At 41.8% G+C, this 20,436-nt stretch overlaps 1 protein-coding gene across 2 annotated transcripts in view; it reads right to left on the bottom strand.

Moving 5' to 3' along the window:
* DCLK2 (doublecortin like kinase 2) overlaps positions 1-20,436 on the bottom strand; it is a 96,156-nt gene that overhangs the window by 38,188 nt on the left and 37,532 nt on the right. Inside the window, exons 3-6 of one of the 2 annotated variants that reach the window (XM_089525706.1) lie at positions 16,660-16,762; positions 14,563-14,667; positions 11,847-11,897; positions 7,248-7,342 (exon numbers count right to left, since the gene is read on the bottom strand). In XM_089525706.1, coding sequence (XP_089381832.1) covers positions 7,248-7,342; positions 11,847-11,897; positions 14,563-14,667; positions 16,660-16,762 — 354 coding nt within the window. The remainder of the gene's footprint in view (positions 1-7,247; positions 7,343-11,846; positions 11,898-14,562; positions 14,668-16,659; positions 16,763-20,436) is intronic. The other variant, XM_089525707.1, reaches the window with a different exon arrangement.

The raw sequence follows: 20,436 nt of genomic DNA on the forward strand, positions 1-20,436 counted from the left end.
ACCCAGAACACACTACCAAGCCTATTGTTTACAGCAGTGATTCCCAAAGTGGGTGGTACATCCCCCCTGGAGGTGGTGGAAAGATCCAGAGAGGCTGTGAGGGAAAGGAGGATGGCAAGGGGGGCCTCAGTCCAAGTATTGATGTGCAACAAAGACAAGGGGAATCAGCAGCTTTAGGATCATGGTGGAGATGAGGGTTGCATGAAACTTATTTTCTGGGTCCCTTAAAACCACAAAGCAGTCTCACTGAATGCTTTGTGTGTTCATGTCTCCCACTCCTCATCTGCCTGTATGTAAGACCCAGCACTTCCGCAAGAATCCACACAGCAACTTGCTCAGAAAGCAGTGAAGTTTACTGGAATACAAGGGATGTAGCCAGACAGACTTCTTTGCAGAAACTGAAACCCAAGCCTCAAACAGTAGGTTAAAACTAATTTTGCCCCCCACCTAATTTTGCTGTGGGCTGTCTTACCCCTCCTTCCTCTGGCTTCCCAGGCCAGATCAGCCTGTGAAGCCAATACACGACCTTGGACGAGCCGCACAGATGTCTCTAACTAATTAAACATTACATTCCATTCTCCAGCATCACTATCGCCCAGCAGAACTAGAATCTAAAGCAATTCCCTTCCCCCCCCCCAACCTTTTCAAGCAGACAGAACTAAAATCTAAAGCAATTGCTAGCAAAGTGAACAGGAACTATAATATTATAGGAACTGTGAACATTGAACAGTAATTGTCTTTGGAGTTCTGACACTCTGCCCCCCCCCCCCCAAAAGACTTATTTCCCCTGTCTGGGTTTGTTTGGATAAGCCAAATGGAACTCTTATTTCAAACGGTCTGCATTTACATGTTTGACCCCCACCCATTCTGCCATATCAACTGGGAAATGTTTCCACTGCTGCATCTGAAGCATCCACCTGCACCACAAAAGGCTGGTCAGGGTCTGGGTGTTTGAGGACGGGCTCCGTACTGAACAATTTCTTTAATTTTACAAAAGCCTCAGTGCAGTCCCGAGTCCACTCCACTTTGTAGGAAGGTTTACTTCAAGCTGCCTGTTCCTCAGCGCTCACTGACTCTCCTAATGCCCCCCCACCTTGGTTTTCAACAGGTTGGTGATCGGTAAGGCAATTTGGGCAAAGTTGGGAATGAACTGTCTATAAAAGTTAGCAAACCCCAAAAATCGTTGCACTTGTTTGCGGGTTTTTGGTTGAGGCCAGTTCATGACATCTTGGACCTTGTGAGGGTCCATTTGCAGTCTCCGGGTGGACACTCTATATCCCAGGAACTCTAAACTATTGGTGTGAAACTCGCACTTAGACAATTTGACATACAACTTGTTATCGAGCAGTCTTTGGAGGACTTTCCTCACCAGTTGCACATGGCTAGAAAGGTCCGGGGAGTAAATGAGGATGTCGTCTAAATAAACCAACACCCCCTCGTACAACAAGTCATGCAACACCTCATGTATCAGCTTCATGAAGCAAGAGGGGCCCCCCGAAAGCCCAAAAGGGAGGACTAAGTATTCAAATGCCCCCAATTTTCCAATTGATGAATGGGTTGTGAAACGCCAGCCAGTCTATTCCCAGCACCAAATCACAACCCCGGGAAGGCCCCACCACAAACCGAATAGCTTCCCAGTGTCCTGAAATCTGCAGGGTAAGCCTCTCTGTCTGGTAACTGCTGGGTTCTCCCCCCATGACCGTCCCGTCCATCTGCAGGAACGGGATCAGCTCTGGCAAAGGCTCCTGCTCAATCTGGAGCGATTGCACCAGTCTTTCACTGATCAGACATCGGGTGCACCCCGAGTCCAAAGCCGCCAGCATTGGCTCTGTAGTCCCCTTTATCTTATGTCCCAATTTAACTTCCAAGAAATATATGGAGACCCCTCCACTCACCAAGTCCGGGATTGTCTGGTCCTGAGCCGGTCCAGCGGGGTGCTCCTCCTCGCCCCCAGCCTGCGCGGCTGCCTGGCCAGCAGCTTCCTTCCCCGCGCCTCCGGTGCCGCCGGACGCCGCCTTAGGAGCTCTTTTAACGTTGGCCCTCTCAGGGCAGGTGGCAATCATGTGGCCTTTTTTCCCACAGGCCAAGCAGAGGCCCAGCCGCATCCGCCGCTGTTTCTCCGTCTCCACCGAAGCCTTGGGTTTGCCTGATCCGCTGTCTCGGCCCGAGGTTCCTGCCACCTTCCCTTGTTGGAAAGCGGCCCGCTGCTTTGCCAGCCGAATCCGCTCCCTGGTGGCCTCCGCCTCCCTGGCACAGCGAATCCACTCCTGTAGCCCCACTGGTGTTTCCTTCATCAGGATCCACTCCAGCAGTTCCGCGCGGAGTCCATCCTGGAATTGATGAGTCATCATCACCTCCGGGTAATCAGGGATGTGGGCGGCCACGCTTCGGAACTCCAGCACATATTCCGCCACGGTGCGGCTCCCCTGCTGTAGAGTGGCGAACTTGGCCTTGGCCCGATCCACTCTGAACGGGTCCTCGAATCGGGCCCGCAGTGCCGTCATGAAAGCCGCCAGGGACTGCAACTCACGCGCCCCACAGTCATACAGCTGCACCAGCCACTGAGACGCTTGGCCCTCCAGCCTGCTGGCCACACATCTCACCTTCTCGGCTTCATCCGGGAAGTAGTCCCCTCTGGCTCGCATGTGCCCGGCGACCTGCGCGAGGAAGAATGGAAGCTGCTCGGGATCCCCATTGAACTTGGCCTCCAGCTTGCCAGCCAAAAGCTCCCTCCAAGCCTCCGCTTCTCCCCGCCGACGCCTTGGGGTTCCCCAAGCATCCCCTTGGCGCGAGGGGGCCCGAGTGCTCAGGTCCTCCACGGCCTCCTCCTCCGAACCGTCGTCCTCCTCAGCTTCAGCTGATGGGGCGGCTAGGGCAGCCACCATCCCCGGTGCCCTCCTGGCTCCTGGGCCCTTGGTCTTCCCGGTCTTGGGCATCAGGCTGGCCACCATAGCCTTCAGTTCTCGAAGGTCGACCTTGACACCAGCCACCTCTTCTGACAGGTTCTTTGGCCTGGGACTCTGCAGCATCGCCTCACCTAAGGCTTGGTCCCAAGGAGTCAGCCTGCCCGCTCGGCGCCGTTGCTTCCCAGCCCCCGTTGGCAGGAACCACCAGTCCTCTGGCTGGTCCTCTGAGCTGGGCCCTGCCTTGGGCCTCGCTCCCTTGCGCTCCTCGGCGCCGTCCTCAGTCTCGAGGTCCTCTGGGTTCACCACCACATCAGTCTCGATGTCGTTGTCCTCAACCTGCACGGTTACCTCCATCAGGATGTTTACAGGAGTTTCTGCAAACTGTAAGACCCAGCACTTCCACAAGAATCCACACAGCAACTTGCTCAGAAAGCAGTGAAGTTTATTGGAATACAAGGGATGTAGCCAGACAGACTTCTTTGCAGAAACTGAAACCCAAGCCTCAAACAGTAGGTTAAAACTACTCGCCCCCCCCCACCTAATTTTGCTGTGGGCTGTCTTACGCCTCCTTCCTCTGGCATCCCAGGCCAGATCAGCCTGTGAAGCCAATACACGACCTTGGACGAGCCGCACAGATGTCTCTAACTAATTAAACATTACATTCCATTCTCCAGCATCACTATCGCCCAGCAGAACTAGAATCTAAAGCAATTCCCTTCCCCCCCAACCTTTTCAAGCAGACAGAACTAAAATCTAAAGCAATTGCTAGCAAAGTGAACAGGAACTATAATATTATAGGAACTGTGAACATTGAACAGTAATTGTCTTTGGAGTTCTGACACTGTATGAGCTCTCTCTCTTAGACAGATATTTCACCAGTAGTGATGGCTGGAAAACTCTTGTGAGGCTAGGTCACAGGGCATCACTTCTGTGGCTCAGAGCAATGCCATTTTGGGACAGACTGACTGACTGGAGCAAGTAGTTAGAGCACACAGCAGTGGGGGAGAAATGGCAGCAAAAAGGAACTTTCAAATTTCACACCCCTCTTAAGCTTTGTCACCTTTGCCAGGACTTGTCTGGCAGGTTGGAGCTGCGCTACTGCTCCTGCTGTCTTTCATTGGATAAGAAGAAACAATGTTTGTGGGAGGATCACTTATGGCTCTATGGGGAAGCATTGCTTGGTTGCAGCTCCCAGGATGACTGAGTGCAAAGGGAGCAGTGACTGTGCCGCTGGCTGAGCAGTGACAGAGAAGCCTCTTACCTGTGCCTGCCTTTGTCACAGGGGTGGCACAGGCAAGAGGATTCTCAGTCTCTGCTCAGCCAGCTGCACAGTTCATGCTGACAAAGTGACAGGGTGCAAAGGGAGCAGGAGCCAAGACTGGCTGTTTTGAATTTGCTGTATAACAGTAGACCTAATAACACACACGGGTGTGTGTGTGTGTGTGCGTGAACGCTAGAGTTGTTGCCCAAGAGAAAAGGGGCAGTAGCTCAAAAAAGTTTGGGGACCACTGATTTACAACCAAGCCCTCCAATTCAACTGTATCTGTCCAAATCCACAAGACAGGAACTCAAAACTCATACTTTTGTGACAGGTATTTCTCCAAGAAAAATACTCATTTAATGAGGGGGAGGAAAAAGCCAAATTAACAAGACATGAACAATCTATTGTAGGATGAACCAAAACCAGAAAACAGACCACTAGTTTATACCTATATTTCCTAGAAAACACCATTTAAAAGCATGATCAATGATCTACAATCAAGTATGGGTGACAAGACCTATACAGACAGCCCTTCCAACCTTAAACAACTATTCACCTGCAACAGGTCACACAACATTGATGAAACAGAGGGATTAACACTCTGTTATAAACTGAGATGCCAACCCTACATCTACTCTGACAGCAACATTGCCACCCATAACATCAGATGTACTTTTACTAGTTTGTCTTCCAACGTGATATATGCAGTTGTTTGTCAGCAATGCTCCTCTGCACTATACATTGTACAGACTGTCCTCAACCAAGAGGACAAGCAATCACAAATTTGACATTAGAAATGCCAGAAACTGCTTGCAGAGCACTTCAACCTTTCTAGACACTTTGACCTACAAATAGCTGTTCTCATTTTTTTTTAATTTGAAAAAAGTAAGAGCAAGACTGGAAAGTAAAACAGCTGAATTGGAATATATTGGCACAGGCGTGAACAGAGACAATGATTTCTTGCCATACAGTATTTATTACTATATTGGTCTCATCACAGTTGCACATATAATAAAAGGATTCTGCTCAGAAGAGCTTCCTATTTTAAGAAAATCTTTTTCCTTTAATACCTCAAGACTCATAGATCTGCTGTTTGACAGATCTGTATCATCTTACACAACTTTCTGAAAGCTTATGGCATATTTGCATAATTCTGGATCCCATACATATTCTGTTCCCACCAGTACAACAATATAACTGCTTAAATATCTGTGACTTTAAATTTGTACTTCACCGGCTTATTGAAATTAGCGAACTAAAATTCATAAAAGCTCTTGCCAAAATAAATCAGTCTGAATCAAAGGTGCTGCTAAATGCCTTCTCCCATCCCTTTTGCCACTAAAACAGACAAAACACAAATATCTTCCTGAAAACTGTCTAAGGCGTGGTACAGAGTGCCAAAAGAGGCGCTGGGGAGGCACCTCTCCCTGCTCCGCAGCAAGAAAGGAGTTTCATGCCCCGCCCCTGAGCAACCTTAGCACGTCATGGGTGTGCCGCAAAAGGCCCATCTGTACCGGGCCTAGGAGTATCATTTCTACTGCAACAGATAAGCTTATTTTCAAAACTGGTTGCCAGGAATGGCTGGGAACAGCTAGGGGATTCCTGGCGGCATTCTCCCGTGCGGTAACACACGTTTTTGTTCCATTCCCGTGCCTCCAAGTACTGTGTGATAAGCTTAAGAGACTGAGGAAAGGTTTTTACTCTTCATCACTGATTTATTTGCTTGTTACCATGCTGATCAGGGCAAAGGAGGTGAAGTCATCACATTCTCCCTAAATAGCCTAATATGAAATGATGCACAAAATCAAAATGTTTTCAAGGAAACAAGCCTACGCATTATTTCATCCTAGACAAACCCCAATCTCATGAAAATTTCTTCAGCAAAAGACAAAAAGAAAAGCCATTAAAACACACACAAAGAAATGCACTTCTCCTGGATAAATCAACATGAACACACACAAAAAGTCTAGCAGCTAGACAGTACCTGTCAATTCAGTCATATCGATACTACAATGGTTGTACTCTGGAGGTTAATTTTTCGAACTGTATAAATTTCTGTTGGACAGTTTCCCAGAAACATGCTAATACATTCCAGACACCAAAATAGGTATTATCATAAGCTGTGTTCTAATTCAGATATATCAGTTAAGATTAGTCACATCCCAAGTAAACAAAGCACAGCTGGAGTTTACACCCAAACAGCTGTACACCACAGCAATACAACTAAGGTTTTTGTTGTTGTTGGGTTTAAAATTCTCAGTTTTTAACATTTACTTTTACATTCTTTCTTAATTAGTTGCCTTTAAGGCATGCACTAATTATAAGCAATCAAATTTAGCATGTAAAATGGCACACTGATTTTTTTTTTTTTTTTTTTTTTTTTTTTTTTGAACTAAGACTTTCTTTCTTTTGGGAAACTGTGTTTCACACTTTGCTAGTTTTATGAGATTTCAGTTCATTATGTCATTATATTGCTCCTGTTTTTAGAAGATGTAATCTACCATGTATTTATACAGAAATGATGGGATATAGATAAATAAGTACAATTACTGCAAGTTATAATTAATAAGAACTAGCAATAAAGGAGGAGGTGAAATTAATTGTTCAAACTTCACTAATTACAGTGAGGTTAATAATAAAAGTTGAAAATATAAAATTTTATACAATGTAATGAGAGTACAAGCAACATAACTCTTTTGGAATGATTTTCATGGCTTCTACATTTTAGTGTACTGATTGTTATAAAATAACTGAAATAGCAAACACAAAGTCAGCATTCCAACTATAAATACCCCAAAGAAGTACAGCAGGCCCTCCTTATCCACCAATTCTTTATTCATGGATTCAAGCACCCATGGCTCCAACTATTCCAAAAATATATATAAATTTCCAAAAGCAGACCTTGATTTTGCTGTTTTATAGAAGGGACTCCATTTTACTGTACCACTCTATTTAATGGAACATGAGCATCCATGGATTTTGGTATCCACAGGAGATCCTAGAACCAAACCCCAGTGGATATCAATGACCCACTGTAAACTTTATTTTTAGCTGAGATGGATAATAGTATCAAAACATACCTTGAGGCCCCGAAAGCTTCCTGGGCTTGTTGGAGAGGAGCTAGAAGATTTTGTTGATTTAGGAGTAGAAATCTGGCTGCTTGTGTTTCCATTGACTAATGGGAATAACCAAAGGCAAAGAAAAGTAATGAATTTGTTACTAAAATGTTTTTAAAAGCTGAAATTACAGTTAATAATTAATGCATTCCTTTTAAGAAAGCTCCACTCATCCATGGTAAATATAAACACTATTAGACAACATATACTCTGGTAATACTTAACCATCAAAGACAAGGGTTTGGGGTGGTTAATAGAACCATTGCTGTGATGCCGACAAATCTACTTTGGACTTCACCAGAGTTCTTCCTGTAGTTCCTCTGAGTTGAAAAAGAGCTCTAATGGTGCTGGAAAAGCTACTACTCAACTCAAGAGTAGTTGCAAGAGGATCAGTGATACATTGCAGAATGGATTTGTCATCCTTGCACTGGTGGATCCACCATTTGTCCCTGCTAGGAATTACCTTAAGATGATCAACACAATATGGTGGTCAAAAGCTTATAGAAACATATTCTTCCCCCATTTTCTTCATTTCTCTGGACAATTCATATTCTTTTTCCTTGATGTTTACTTTCTACTAATCCTCCTCAGGCTCCCCCCCCCCCCCATACAGTCCTAAAAAATATCTCCACCCCAAAAACTCCCTGTCTTCCTATAAGTCAAATCCAAACATGTTCAGAAACAGCAATAGACTGTTACTTAGATCATGTTTGTCCTTGTCATCTTTAGTTTCTAAAGCAGCAATTCCCAGATTTTGGCTATGCAGATGTTTGGGACTTCAGCTCCCAGAATTCTTGCCTGTTGGCCAAGGTGGCTGTGCCCTCTGAGAACTAAGGGCCCAAACAGACAGGCCAAAATAAAACTGCTTTGGGTCACTTTGGAGGTATGCTGTTTAAATGATGCATGTGTTCTAAGAGGCCGGAAGCTGCACCAAAGCCACGCTCCGATGCATGTGTCATTTAAATAGCATACCTCCAAAGTGACCCAAAGCAGCTTTATTTTGGCCTGTCTGTTCTGGCCCTAAGTCCAAAATATCTAGTACCAATGTTCTAGAGGCACTTCTGACAGGGACTCCATATATGTGGAAGCTCTATGAAAAGGAATTTTACTATCACAATACCATAACAACAAACAAAAGAGCATATGAATGAATGCTCCTTTAAGCACAATTTTAAAATCATGGTGTCTTTTCCAGACAGACATGCCACCTGTATGCTATATTGGAGCCACAGTACTCCAGCTTTCAACTTCTTTTAGTCTAGATAACAGCTCACAGCCTTTAGCCAAAAACCTTGATGAAGATGCCAAATTATGACATTGGGACAGCTAGTATGTGTTTGAGAAATCACTGTGGCCACACAATTTAAACTGTGCCAAGAAAGAAGATGCTAAAGGCTGACTAATAACAATCCTTTATTATTTTCTATGTATAAACAAAAGCAGTCCAGCCTAGTTTACATCATGATGGACAATTCCCTCCCACTTTTGAGGGATTATTTGGAAGTAATTCCCTTCCTTGGTGGTAATCAGCTAAGCACCTCATGCAGTATTGGGCAAGCGTAAGTCAGTGATGACAAAGCTAAAACCAAAAGAAGGGAAGCCTTCTCCTCTTTGTCACTCTTTTCTGTCACCTCCTTCTCCCTTCCTCCTCCTTCTGGCCCACCTAGTAGGCTGCCAGAGAAGAGGCAGATCACTCTTGCAGAAACCTGAGCTGATACTTGCAGATTGCTTCTGCTCATTTATGCAATTACCCCTCTGAAAGCAAACCAAAATGCCTGAAAATGTTTTTATTTGTACAGTCGTCTGTGCTGTGCTTTGTCCAGAACCAGCTTGGCGCAACATTGGTTTCACACTTGAATTTTGAGGGGTGACTATGTGTGAAAATACATCCTTTATGAAACAAAAAGAACCCCTCCTGCTCTTTTTAAAGCCTGAATTGCTTCAGAAATTGCTTCTTTAATATGTACCAATTGGCAAGGTTCTCTCATAGACCGATCAACCATGCTTCTATCAATGTGATCCAAGATTCTATGGTCCCATATTTGCCCAAAAAGAAGAAAATAAAGGAACTGTTTCTAAGTACGGTTAAGTGCTTTTCCTTTAAGAAAAGGATGAGCCAGCCAGCTAGACATTTAGTTTCCATAGAAACATGGGTTACCACCTACGCTTGTTCAGCTGTGTAAAGAATATCTATAATGGGCAACAGAAAATTCATTTAAAAAGCATCATTTTTGCATGTGTGTGTGAGTGAAGGCCTGCAGTGAAAAACATGTCTAGTATCCTAAAATAGCTTCCTCTGCAAATAAATTTATTTTGAATTCTTCACTATTTAGGAACCAAAATGCTCATATGACCATAGGAGAAGCTAACATCATTTCTCCCATGCATCAGATTCTAAGGTAGTAGAATGAACTTTTATTTAGAACAGGAAGGCTGTGTTGCTGGTTTTCTTCCATTCCTAGACTCATGTTTTTAAGACCAACAAACAAACAAAAAACCAAACAATTTTAAACTTAAAAGGTGTTTTGACTTTCCTATCTCCATGTCTACTCAATCCTCCTTTTGTATGCTTACATTCCTCAAGGGTTTCCTCTCTTCAGCCAGCTTTACCTCTGGCACATGTCTGCACAAAGGGAATCCCACAACTCACAGCAACACAGCCAGCACTCCTCCTCCCACACCCAAAGTTGAGCAACCAATGAAATAAATATACAAGAGTGTCCTCTCCCCTTGGAGCTACCAATGGTTGGGAGAGTTTGACATCTCAATATCTTACTACATCTGTATTGGTGACATCAGATGATTGTGACTGATTCAGGGACTCTTTAGACTAGAAAAGATCTAATGGCCACAGCAAGAGGCTTCAGCCAATACAAAGCAAAATAATTCTAGATTTCAGTCAGGTTGAAGGAAAAAATCAGCCCCATAATCTCTAGATAGATGAGCTCAACAAAATAGCATCACTGATAGGATGCGGGGGTTGCGGACAGCACTGGGTGACACCGGAGAAGAGGGGGTGGCACCTGGTCACAACTATTCTTTGGGCTCAAGCAGGTGCTCCTCCAGGCTTGGGGAAGGGGAGATTCTGCAGCCCATGTGTATGGTTGTTTCCACTGCCATTTTCCCCGGCTGAGTGGCTGCTTTCCCGGCCTATGTGGCCATTTCTGTGGGCCCTGGGGACTCTCTAGATGGCAGGGGAGGGGTCTCTGGCCCAGGTGTGTGGTGGGCAGCTCTTTTCCCAGCCACACTGCCATTTCCATGGACTTTGGGGAGGTCTCCAGGCCCTAGGGGACTGGTCTTGGGGACTCTCCTCTCTGCTGCCTGTCTTTCCTCTGAAGAAAGCCAAGCTGAAGGGAACAGGATCAGGGCACGCGTGTGCTCTGGCTGGCTCCTCCCTGCTTCCTGAAGGAGCTGGCCAGAGTGCCTATGTGCCCCCAACCCTGCTCCCTGTGGCTTGGCTTTCCTCAGAGGAAAGCCAGACAGCAGGAACGAACTGGCTGGAGTGCGCGCTCCCGTTACAGCCAAACCCAGCATCTCCTGGAAGCCCCACCCCTTCCGCTTTGGGGTCCTGCACCTTACACATCAAGTGACACCAATGTTAGTTATGCCAGTGGCTCAAGGTAGAGTGCTTATCACAATACGCAATCCATCTCCCCTGCAAGAATGAATAAGCAAAAGATGTCCATGCAAAAGAAAATACACTTATCCATTTTAAAAAAAAGGCTCAAGTCAACTGCAGTAATTGCACCAGTCAGCACTCTCCTACTTTCTGAGCAATGAATCTGAAGAACCCAAGCCATGCAGGCACAAAACAGGCACATACAACTATAAAGTTCTTAGTTTATACCAGCCTTGTATTTGTCAACATGCTTGGTCACCAGAGCTGACAGGTTACAGAGAATTGGCAGAGGGGCCCACAAATGTGCTATCCATGGAAGAAAGGAAAACGTCTCCTCCTCCGTAGCCCACAGAAAACAGAAATGCAGTCTCAACTTGTATGTTAGTAACATTTTTTTGCAAGCTAGTGAATTTTCAGGCTTATTTGCATGGCTGATTTATTCTGTAATAAGAAGCAAAGGAGCTCATTTGGGTTACATCTAGTGCAAAATGGATAGATTTGCAAGATTCTTAAGATATCATCAGACTTGGATATCACTAGTACAGCTGAATAATCAGCAGCTGTATATACAGGTGTTTGTAATTCCTTACAGTAGCAAACTTTATTACGTAAGTTCCAGTATATGAAGGAATTTAAAAAAGGCTCCATTTTGTCTTTGAACTTTATTTAATTCCAGGATTCAAGGCTGCACTTGCAACCTATACGGCTATAAAGCTTCTGGTCTGTGGGCCAAAAATTTATGATAATAAGTTTATATTTTAAGTGCAATAAAAGTAAATATCCATTAAGCTGTGATACAACCATTTCAAGGTTGCATGCAGAGACAGGATAAACTCATCATGTCTTAAATTTGCAAATCATAGAACAGTACAGTGCAAAGTAAAGATAAAATAAAAATGTAGGCAGCAACGAGGTGGTACAAAGCCATAATAGTAATGGCTCACCTGGGGATTTTGCTGAAGAGTAAGCACTGGAGTAGTGGCCACTCCTCTTTACTGTATTCATTCAATTGACACAAAGGAAAAAGACAGAAGAAAGATTATTCACAGACGTGAAAGGAAGGAACATTTTTAAAGGAAAAATGGGGAGTTTATTTTCCATTAAGGCATGTAATTTTCCAGTAAGGTTTGTAATTGATGTATACAGTCCTTTTTAAAACAACTTAAAAACTAATATAAATGCAAATTCAGACTACTGGGTTATAAGGAAATTATGTAATTGTGAGAAAGGTAAGGATGCCATGTTGAAGATGTAATATAAATACATCTGCACTGCAGAAATAATGTAGTTTGACACCACTTTAACTGTCATGGCTCCATCCTATGGAATTCTGGAATAGTTTGTTGTGGCACCAGAGCTTTCTGATAGAAAAGGCTCAATATCTCACAAAACTGCAAATCCCAAAATTCCATAGCATTGAACCATGGCAGTTAAAGCTGTGTCAAACTGCATTATTTCTGCACTACAGATTCAGTCCAAATCTTTAAAAGAAATACTGATTTGTCTACAGATGCTTATTTAGGATGATGTTTAATTGAAGTCAACAGTATTTAATGCTTAACAAGAATGTGAAACCTAAACTGTCCAAAAGTTTGAATGCTCAGCCTTTGCTCATTTCCTACCTGAGCCTACAGTCTCTCTCTCTCTCTCTTTTCTGTATGAATACTTCAATAGCCTTTCTGTTTGTCATCAAGCCATCTGGCAATTGCCCTCAGCTAACCTGCCAACATCCTGAACCAGACTCAAATTATGTCATGTCACATTTGATAGTTGTCATCAGATTTCACTGTCTTCTGAATTAGGATAACACAAAAGCAAAAGATGCCAGTAGAAAGCAGAGGGAGGGGAGTGGGGAGAAAGGGGAGGGGGGAAATAGAGAGGAACTACATTGTATTTGGGGAACTTCCATTTTTTAAACTTAAGACAGTTTTTTTCCAGTCTTGAAGGTCAAAAGAGACGGCCATGGTACAGTTTCTGCATAAAAAGCAGGGAAGGAAAGGTGAGGAGTCATTTTGTGGCACCTTTAAGACTGGTTTTCAAGATGTCACAAGTCTCCATTCTCCACTTTTCCTTTCTCCATCTTTTCATATCAAACAGATTTTCACAACACTCTGCAGTAGAAAAAACAATCAGTCATCCTTTCAAAAGTTCAGCTCCTTAGTGACAAATAGATCAAGTAAATCAGTAGAGTCTCTTTGCTTTCATCTTTAGTCATGTATTTAAAAATTCCAAAGGCCTAAATGCCAGCACTGAATGAGCAACAAACTGCTAGCAATCAATAAACAGCAAGATCCCTTTTCACCTGTCTGGAAAGCATCTTTCATAATGTCCTAACATTTTAAAAATCCTGGCACTGTGGGTGGGGGGAGACAAAAAAGATAGTTCAAAACATAAATGAATAGAAAGCTAATATGATTTGAAGTGAACAAGAATTTAGGCCAAGTGGAGGATCCAGGAAAGCATTTGTTATTAAGCAGGCAGCGGGGAGAGGGAAGGAAAGAAGAGCAAGGGAAAGAGGACATACTTTGTGCTGAAGCACCAGAGCCAAGAGATGAGGAGATTATGGAAACAGCAGGACTTGGAGAGAAACCCTAAATTGTGCAAATCCATATCCATTCTTTGGTTCTCCTTTTAATAATTCTAATATCATCTTCACTATCTAGTTCTGATTGTAAGACAAAACCATTGTACTATTTAAATTGGTGGTGCAAAAACATTGGGGCAAAACCTAAAACAGAAAGAGAAAATGGAGCACCTGCTGCTCAATGTTATAGCTATGAAAAAAGTAACTGTTGTAATGCTTTTAAGCAAGTTTGATACAACACACTGCATTTTAGGGTTTCATTCAGCTTATGTAGAACAGATGTAACAAACATATCCTCACCAGTCTTCAAATGATTAGCTTGTCTTCCATTTCAGGCTCAATTCAAAATTCTGGCATCTTTAAAAGTTTATACAGTTTTACAGTGCTATGCTTCAAGGACCACACAGACTTGTACAGATATGGAGATCTTCCTCAGAGTCTCTTATGTAGGTTTCCCTTTCCATTAAAGGTAAAGCTGATGAAGAACCAACTTCTGTTGTTGCTTGCCCTCAAGTTGCTTCCAACTTCTGGCAGCCCTAAAGAAAACCTATCATGGTTTTTTCTTGGCAACATTTGTTTAGAGGAAGTTTGCCACTGCCTTCCCCTGAGGCATGTGACTTGCCCAAGGTCACCCAGTAGGTTTCATGGCCGCAGGATATTGAACTCTGGTCTCCAGAGTTGTAGGCCAATACTGAAACCATTATGTCACACTAGCTCTTAGAGCCAACTTAGACATTGTTTTAAATAGTATCTAACAACGCCCCCCCCCCCCCCCCCGGAAACATTGCATAAAGGGGACATAAATAAATAAGCAACAGGGCCTTTGCAACAATGACACTTTGGAATTCCCTCCCTAGAAAAGATTATCTGTCTTTTTAGAGTTAGGTGAAGCCTTTAGAAAATGCCCAAGCTACTGTTTAATAAACTGTTTTGAATTTATTGGCTTTGGTTTTATTTATTTTTCTGTGTTTTATAATTACTTGCTGTATTAGTGGTTTTGTTGTTTTATTTTTATTTTAATGAATTCTGAACATTCTGGGTCACACACACACACACAATACACACACACACAATACCTGAAGCAGGTGACTTGCTTCGACGTGAAGGTCCAGGACTTTTTGATCCAGAATATCTTTGCAATCCAGATGAACGGGAATAAGATGATTTCATAACACGACATTCTATAAAGAAACAGATGGATAACAGAAGAAATATTTTGAGCTTCCAGTTACTTCCAGATAAAGCCACCTACAACATTATATCTTTCCCGATAAAAACAGTGCAATTTCCTAAACAGTTTTGTTCAAATAAATAAACAGAAATTTATAAATCCACCCACTCAGATTCTGTGGAAAATGGCCAATTTCCCCTCAAATTGTGTTAAAACTAGTTTGGATTATTTCTCCTTTAAAAACTAGGGAATAAAGAGAACAGTTATGGTTTTCTGTATGTCTCTTCTCTGTTGACAAGGTAGAACAACATTTTAGGTGTAGCATTCATGGAGGTCACCACAAGTTGGCAGGCAACTTGAAGGCACATACAGTCAAAAAATATGCTGTCATTTTGCAGACTTGGCCAACCTGACTGGAGTTATATGCCTGCCACCTGCTCACACCAGTGTCTTTCCTATTTAACAGAAAGCTTAATTATTCAGACGGCACTCTGCAATCTGTCTGCTTCTTCAACAGGAAGAGTATCAGCAGAAAAATCAGGATCTAATGGTAGATCTTGCAGTCCATCAGAAAGGTTATAATCCCCTGCGTTTTAACTATACCAGCACCAAAAAAAAAGTTGTTTCATACCTCATACTAGGCTGCATAAATGGGGAAAGCTTAGGAGAAAGCCAGGAGTATATTTGTGTATGAAAGGACTACATGTTCTAGTACTAAAATAAACTCTTGTGCTGAGTGGGGCATTATGTTTTGACTACATTCTTTGCTCTCAACATTAAGCCAGTATTTTGCAACGTACAGATTCCAGAACTGAGATGTGGTTAACTGGGTTTTTGATGAGCATAGTGAATTGTTGGCCTGCTGCAAAGGTTATGGAGAACACACATCATTTAGTCAGCTTAGTAGATAGCACTTAGGAAGAGTGAGTTGTTCAGAGAATTCTTGATTTGTTACTCCATATATAAGTATATGTTGATCCACTATACCATTTTTCAGTCTTGGTTTTATAAACCCAATCTTATATTTATAATTTTAAGCAAAACATAGATTTAAACATGGGCTCTCAGTAATGCACTGGCTACACACTGATCACAGTAGGCTGGTATCAAGCATAAATTAATATTCTATGAGGGTTTGCTGTAACAAAAATAAGTACTTCAGCATATATCTAATGCCAAAACCAGAAATTGTCAGGTTTTAACCAGAAAATAATCAGAAAAGTTATTTTTCTACTTTGAAAAGCAGTAGTGTTTATTTCTGGTCTTACATTGGTTCTACAAGTGCAACTGTTTATAGACAAGAGGAAGAGTTGTTTGCTGCAGAGGTACAAACAGTATTTATAATTCTACAAGGGCATTACTGTGGGACACCTTGGCAAGCAGCACTGGTGGCACATTGGTTAAATGCTGATACTGCAGCCACAACATTGTAAGTTCAATCCTAGAGAAGGGGCTCCAAGGTCAACTCAGCCTTCCATCCTTTCATAGGTCAGTAAAATGAATACCCAGCTTCTTGGGGGCAATTGGCTTACAGACTGTAAACCATTTAGGGAGTGCTAGTTCACTGATAAGTGGTATAGAAATGTACTTGCTATTGCTATTAAAGTTCTATTTAACAGTGATCAAATTCTTTGGCAATATTATCAATAATGTTCATGAAAGAACTTTTTTTAGGAACAAGATACAACAGAAAGCTATATAGTATACTTAAGAGATAGTTTGTCTCAAGAAGTCAAGAACTATTTTGATCCTGAATGTGTATGGGCCTACAAGTTGCCTGTTGACTTATGGTGACCCCCCATCAGAATAGCATGCCACATATGCATCAAAATCAGTGGTAACAACAGAATATAAATGCCCCATGTGGTTGGCTTTTGAAATTACTACCAGTGCAACATAGAACCCCTCGCCACTTTTCATTTGTTTCTTTCAGCTGTCACATTTTCAGCAAAATTATCTAAGTGGAATCAGAACAACAAAAAACTAAGATATACAGGCTTACCACTATGGTCCAGTACAAAATCATCTTGAGCATAACGGTATTTCTCAGGTCCACAGGCAATGAAAACATCATCATCACCAAAAAAATCTTGCAAGCAGGTAACCTAAAAAGAAAGAAAGAAAGAAAGAAAGAAAGAAAGAAAGAAAATCTCAGTTGGTCATATGGACTCAAGAAAAAGAGTTTATGTTTTGCACTAGTTTTATTATACTTGCATTACATTCTGCATTATGCTTACTGTTGTGTTCTTGTGTACACAAGACGTACATATAGATGATAAACAGAACAGGTATGTTAAAAAGTATGAGTTTTTAGTTATATTTAATGATTAATTACAAATATATTTAATAATAAATTATAATTAGCAAGACTAATTAATTAATTATAATTTGTAAACCTAATTATTTTCTAGCCTGTCCAATATCTTTAGCTCAGGAAAAATAACACAGAAAACACAGTTTTTAAAAATTAAAGAGCCTTTTTACACGTTCTTGTTATATTATTTCCATTCTGCCTTTTCCCCAGTCCAAGGCACAAAGCAGTCTACTTTTAACTACACGTTAAAAAACATATTGTATGTTTAAAAATCCACAAGATAAAAAATTTGAAACACAATTTTAATAATCAAAAAACTGGAACCAGATTAAAACGTATACACAAAACTATACAGCAAAATTCCTTTCTTCACATGTGCTTATTAAGAAAATACCAGCAGCAACATTTGGCAAATGTGCAGGCATATCTATAAGCAAACAGATGCTAAAGTATGCTTATAGAGGCTTATATATGCATATAGATACACATATGTATAGACATATATACGTGAGAGAGATTCTGGGAGTTTGCATATGGATATCTATCTGTGCATTTTTAGACAAAGAGCTGTCCAGTAATGTTTTCCCCTGTTAAAAGCTCTACCAGTTTCCAGTTCCGTTTGTCACATGCTTTAAGGGCATTAGTTCCCTTTATTTTGAATCCACCATTTCCAAATGTTCTTGTTCATTCCAGGTGCTGCTAGATTTTCTCTGACTTTCAAAAGGAGACACATCTGTTTATTCATGTATTCATTTCTTACGTTATCTATGGCCACATTTCCTTGGTATAACTAATTAAATTTGTCTCTTTAGAAGTCAAAACTGTATTTCTAAAAGGTGGGGTTAAAACTACTAAAAATGAAGACTTCAGGAATTAGAAGAAAACTCTATATGAAGAGACAGAATGATCCTTTGGAGAAAGACTGCCACATTTGCTACCTGTCCCTACACTTCTGTTTATAGTCCTTATTGCCCTGCTTTATTACAGAAGTATATTGGTCCATACAGGGGTAGATAGATGTGTGTGTGTGTGTGTGTGTGTACCTTCGAGTTGGCTGGTAACTAATGGGGACCTTATGAATTCCATACGTGTTTCTATGCAAGGAATACTCAAAGGTGGTTTTGCCAGTTCCTTCCTCTGAAATACAGCCTACAGCAAGTGGTATTTATTGGCAGTTTCCCATCCAAGTACTAACCAGGATTGACCCTGCTTTGGTTCCAAGTTCAGATGGGATTAGAGTATTTAGGCCCTCCATACAGACACAAGGATATAAATAGTTGAGTTCTACATGGATCTCTGCTGGGACCTTCCTCATAAACTGCCTGGAGCTAGATTTTATTAGTGGGGTAGCCAGGTTTGAGGATAAAACAAAACTATTTTGGTTGCTTAAAATCAAAGGGATTATACAGATCTCCAAAAATTTCAGTTCGCACTGAGAGAATGGGAATTAAAACGTTAAATGAGGCTCAATCAAAGTGAGTATAAAGTAATGAACACTAGGGTACAAAAATACTAAATTTCCATATTTATTGATGGGATCTAATCTGGGATTTGGGGTCATGGTAGAAAGCTTCATTAAAACATCAGTCCAACATCATATGTTGTAAAAAGGACAACTTCAATTTGTGGGTTGTTTGGGAAAGAACTGAAAATGAAACTGCCAATATAACAGCACCTTTTAATCCATAGTGCAATGAATTTTGGAATTCTGTGTACCTGCCTGGTTACCATGCGTAAAAAAAGGATAATCATACAGTTTGAAATGGTGGATGAATGTGCAAACATAAGAATCAAGGGACCGGAGCAGATTTTCTATGACAAAAGATTACAAGTTTTTGGAGGTTTTATTTTAGAAAAAAAATGAGTAAAAGTGTATGTGCTAGAGAGGTACGTATATGCAAGATGTGAATAAAGAGGCTAAAGAAAATTGCTACTTCATTATACTAAAACCCAAGTTCATTCATTGAAGCTTAGTGCTGAGCAATTCAGAACAAGTAATACTGAAACTATGGCATTCACCTCTGTAAGATGTAATGAACCTGGATGTCTTTTATAAGTGGACTAGACAAATACATGGTATTAACAGCTATTGGTGTTGATGGGTACATATTATATCCAATACCAGAGACAGTAGGCCTCTGCATACCAACGTCTGGGAGATTCAAATGAGCAGATTCACTGGCAGGCCACTATGGAAACCCAGGAATTGACTAGACAAGCCTTTGGTCTTCTAGCAGGATTTTCTTGTGTTCTTGAAAACTCTAACAACCATGTTCAAAATAGAATTCACATTATGTATGTATACAGAACTTATATTGTAAGATAATATGTAGTAAGAGGGTTATTTCTGTTACGTAAAGACAAAACTAAGGCTACCATCTTATATAGACTTCTCTGGGAATAAGTACTGTTAAGATCCATAGTGCTTTCTTTTAAGAAGTCACCTGCATAGGATTTTACTATAAATCTTTTAAACGGTTTTAAACAGAAAAACAAGAAAATATACATCAGAAACAGCAAAAACAGTCCTTTTGAAGCATGACTGAAACATATTGAATTTCTCTGACTGATGCTTTTGTTTGGAAGAACTCAATAGAAATATATCAGCTTGTGCATCCAGTGGTGTTTGCCTTGTGATATGTTTTGCTAATTCAATAATTCTCCCAATTAAGCTGATCCCCATATTTAGCTCTCTTCTAACAGAGCAGGGAAAAGGAGGCATCTGATCATAGAATACTAGTTTTGCCCCTATTGTTTTATTTTAACCTACTTCTTGTTGTTGTTGTTTGACATTGTCAGCTTCAGCTTATGGTGCTTTAATCTACTTCTTGTTGTTGCTGTTGTCAGTGGCATCACTAGGCGATGCGGATCGCACTGAGTGGCACCCGGTGGGTTGGTACACTCTGGGGGACTGGCACCACTACAAGGCGAGCAAGAAAGGACACTCTTCCACTCACCCAGCAGACACACCAGACCCTAAAGGGGCTCTCAGGAGGCCACAGTGCTGTCCGCTCAGTAGCAGCAGCTGCTGGTGGGGGCCTGTACCTTCAGGGTCTGGTATGACTGCAGCCATGCACCACCGTGAAAGCCTTTGCCAGGAGGGAGACAGCTTTCCTTCAGGCCCAGCATGGCTGCAGCCGTGCCAAACTCTGAAGGCCTTTCTAGGGGTGATACTGCGGCCTGAGTGGCAGCTGGATGGAAAAGGAGAACCTGGCAGTTCACCTCCATAGCAGGTGATACCAACCTCAGGGATGCCAGTGGTTGTTGTGTGCCTTCAAGCCATTTCTGATGTATGACAACACTAAGGTTTATGTAAATAAAACTGTTAGCGCAGTGGTTAAATGCTGATACTACAGCTGCAATGTTGTGAGTTCAATCCTGTGGGGATCCAGGTTGACTCAGCCTTCCATCCCTTCATAGATCAGTAAAATGAGTACCCAGCTTGTTGGGGGCAATTGGCTAACA

Source organism: Sceloporus occidentalis, unplaced genomic scaffold, assembly GCF_023333645.1.
Source record: "Sceloporus occidentalis isolate IW3139 unplaced genomic scaffold, rSceOcc1.0.p SCAF_5, whole genome shotgun sequence".
NCBI lineage: Eukaryota > Metazoa > Chordata > Lepidosauria > Squamata > Phrynosomatidae > Sceloporus > Sceloporus occidentalis.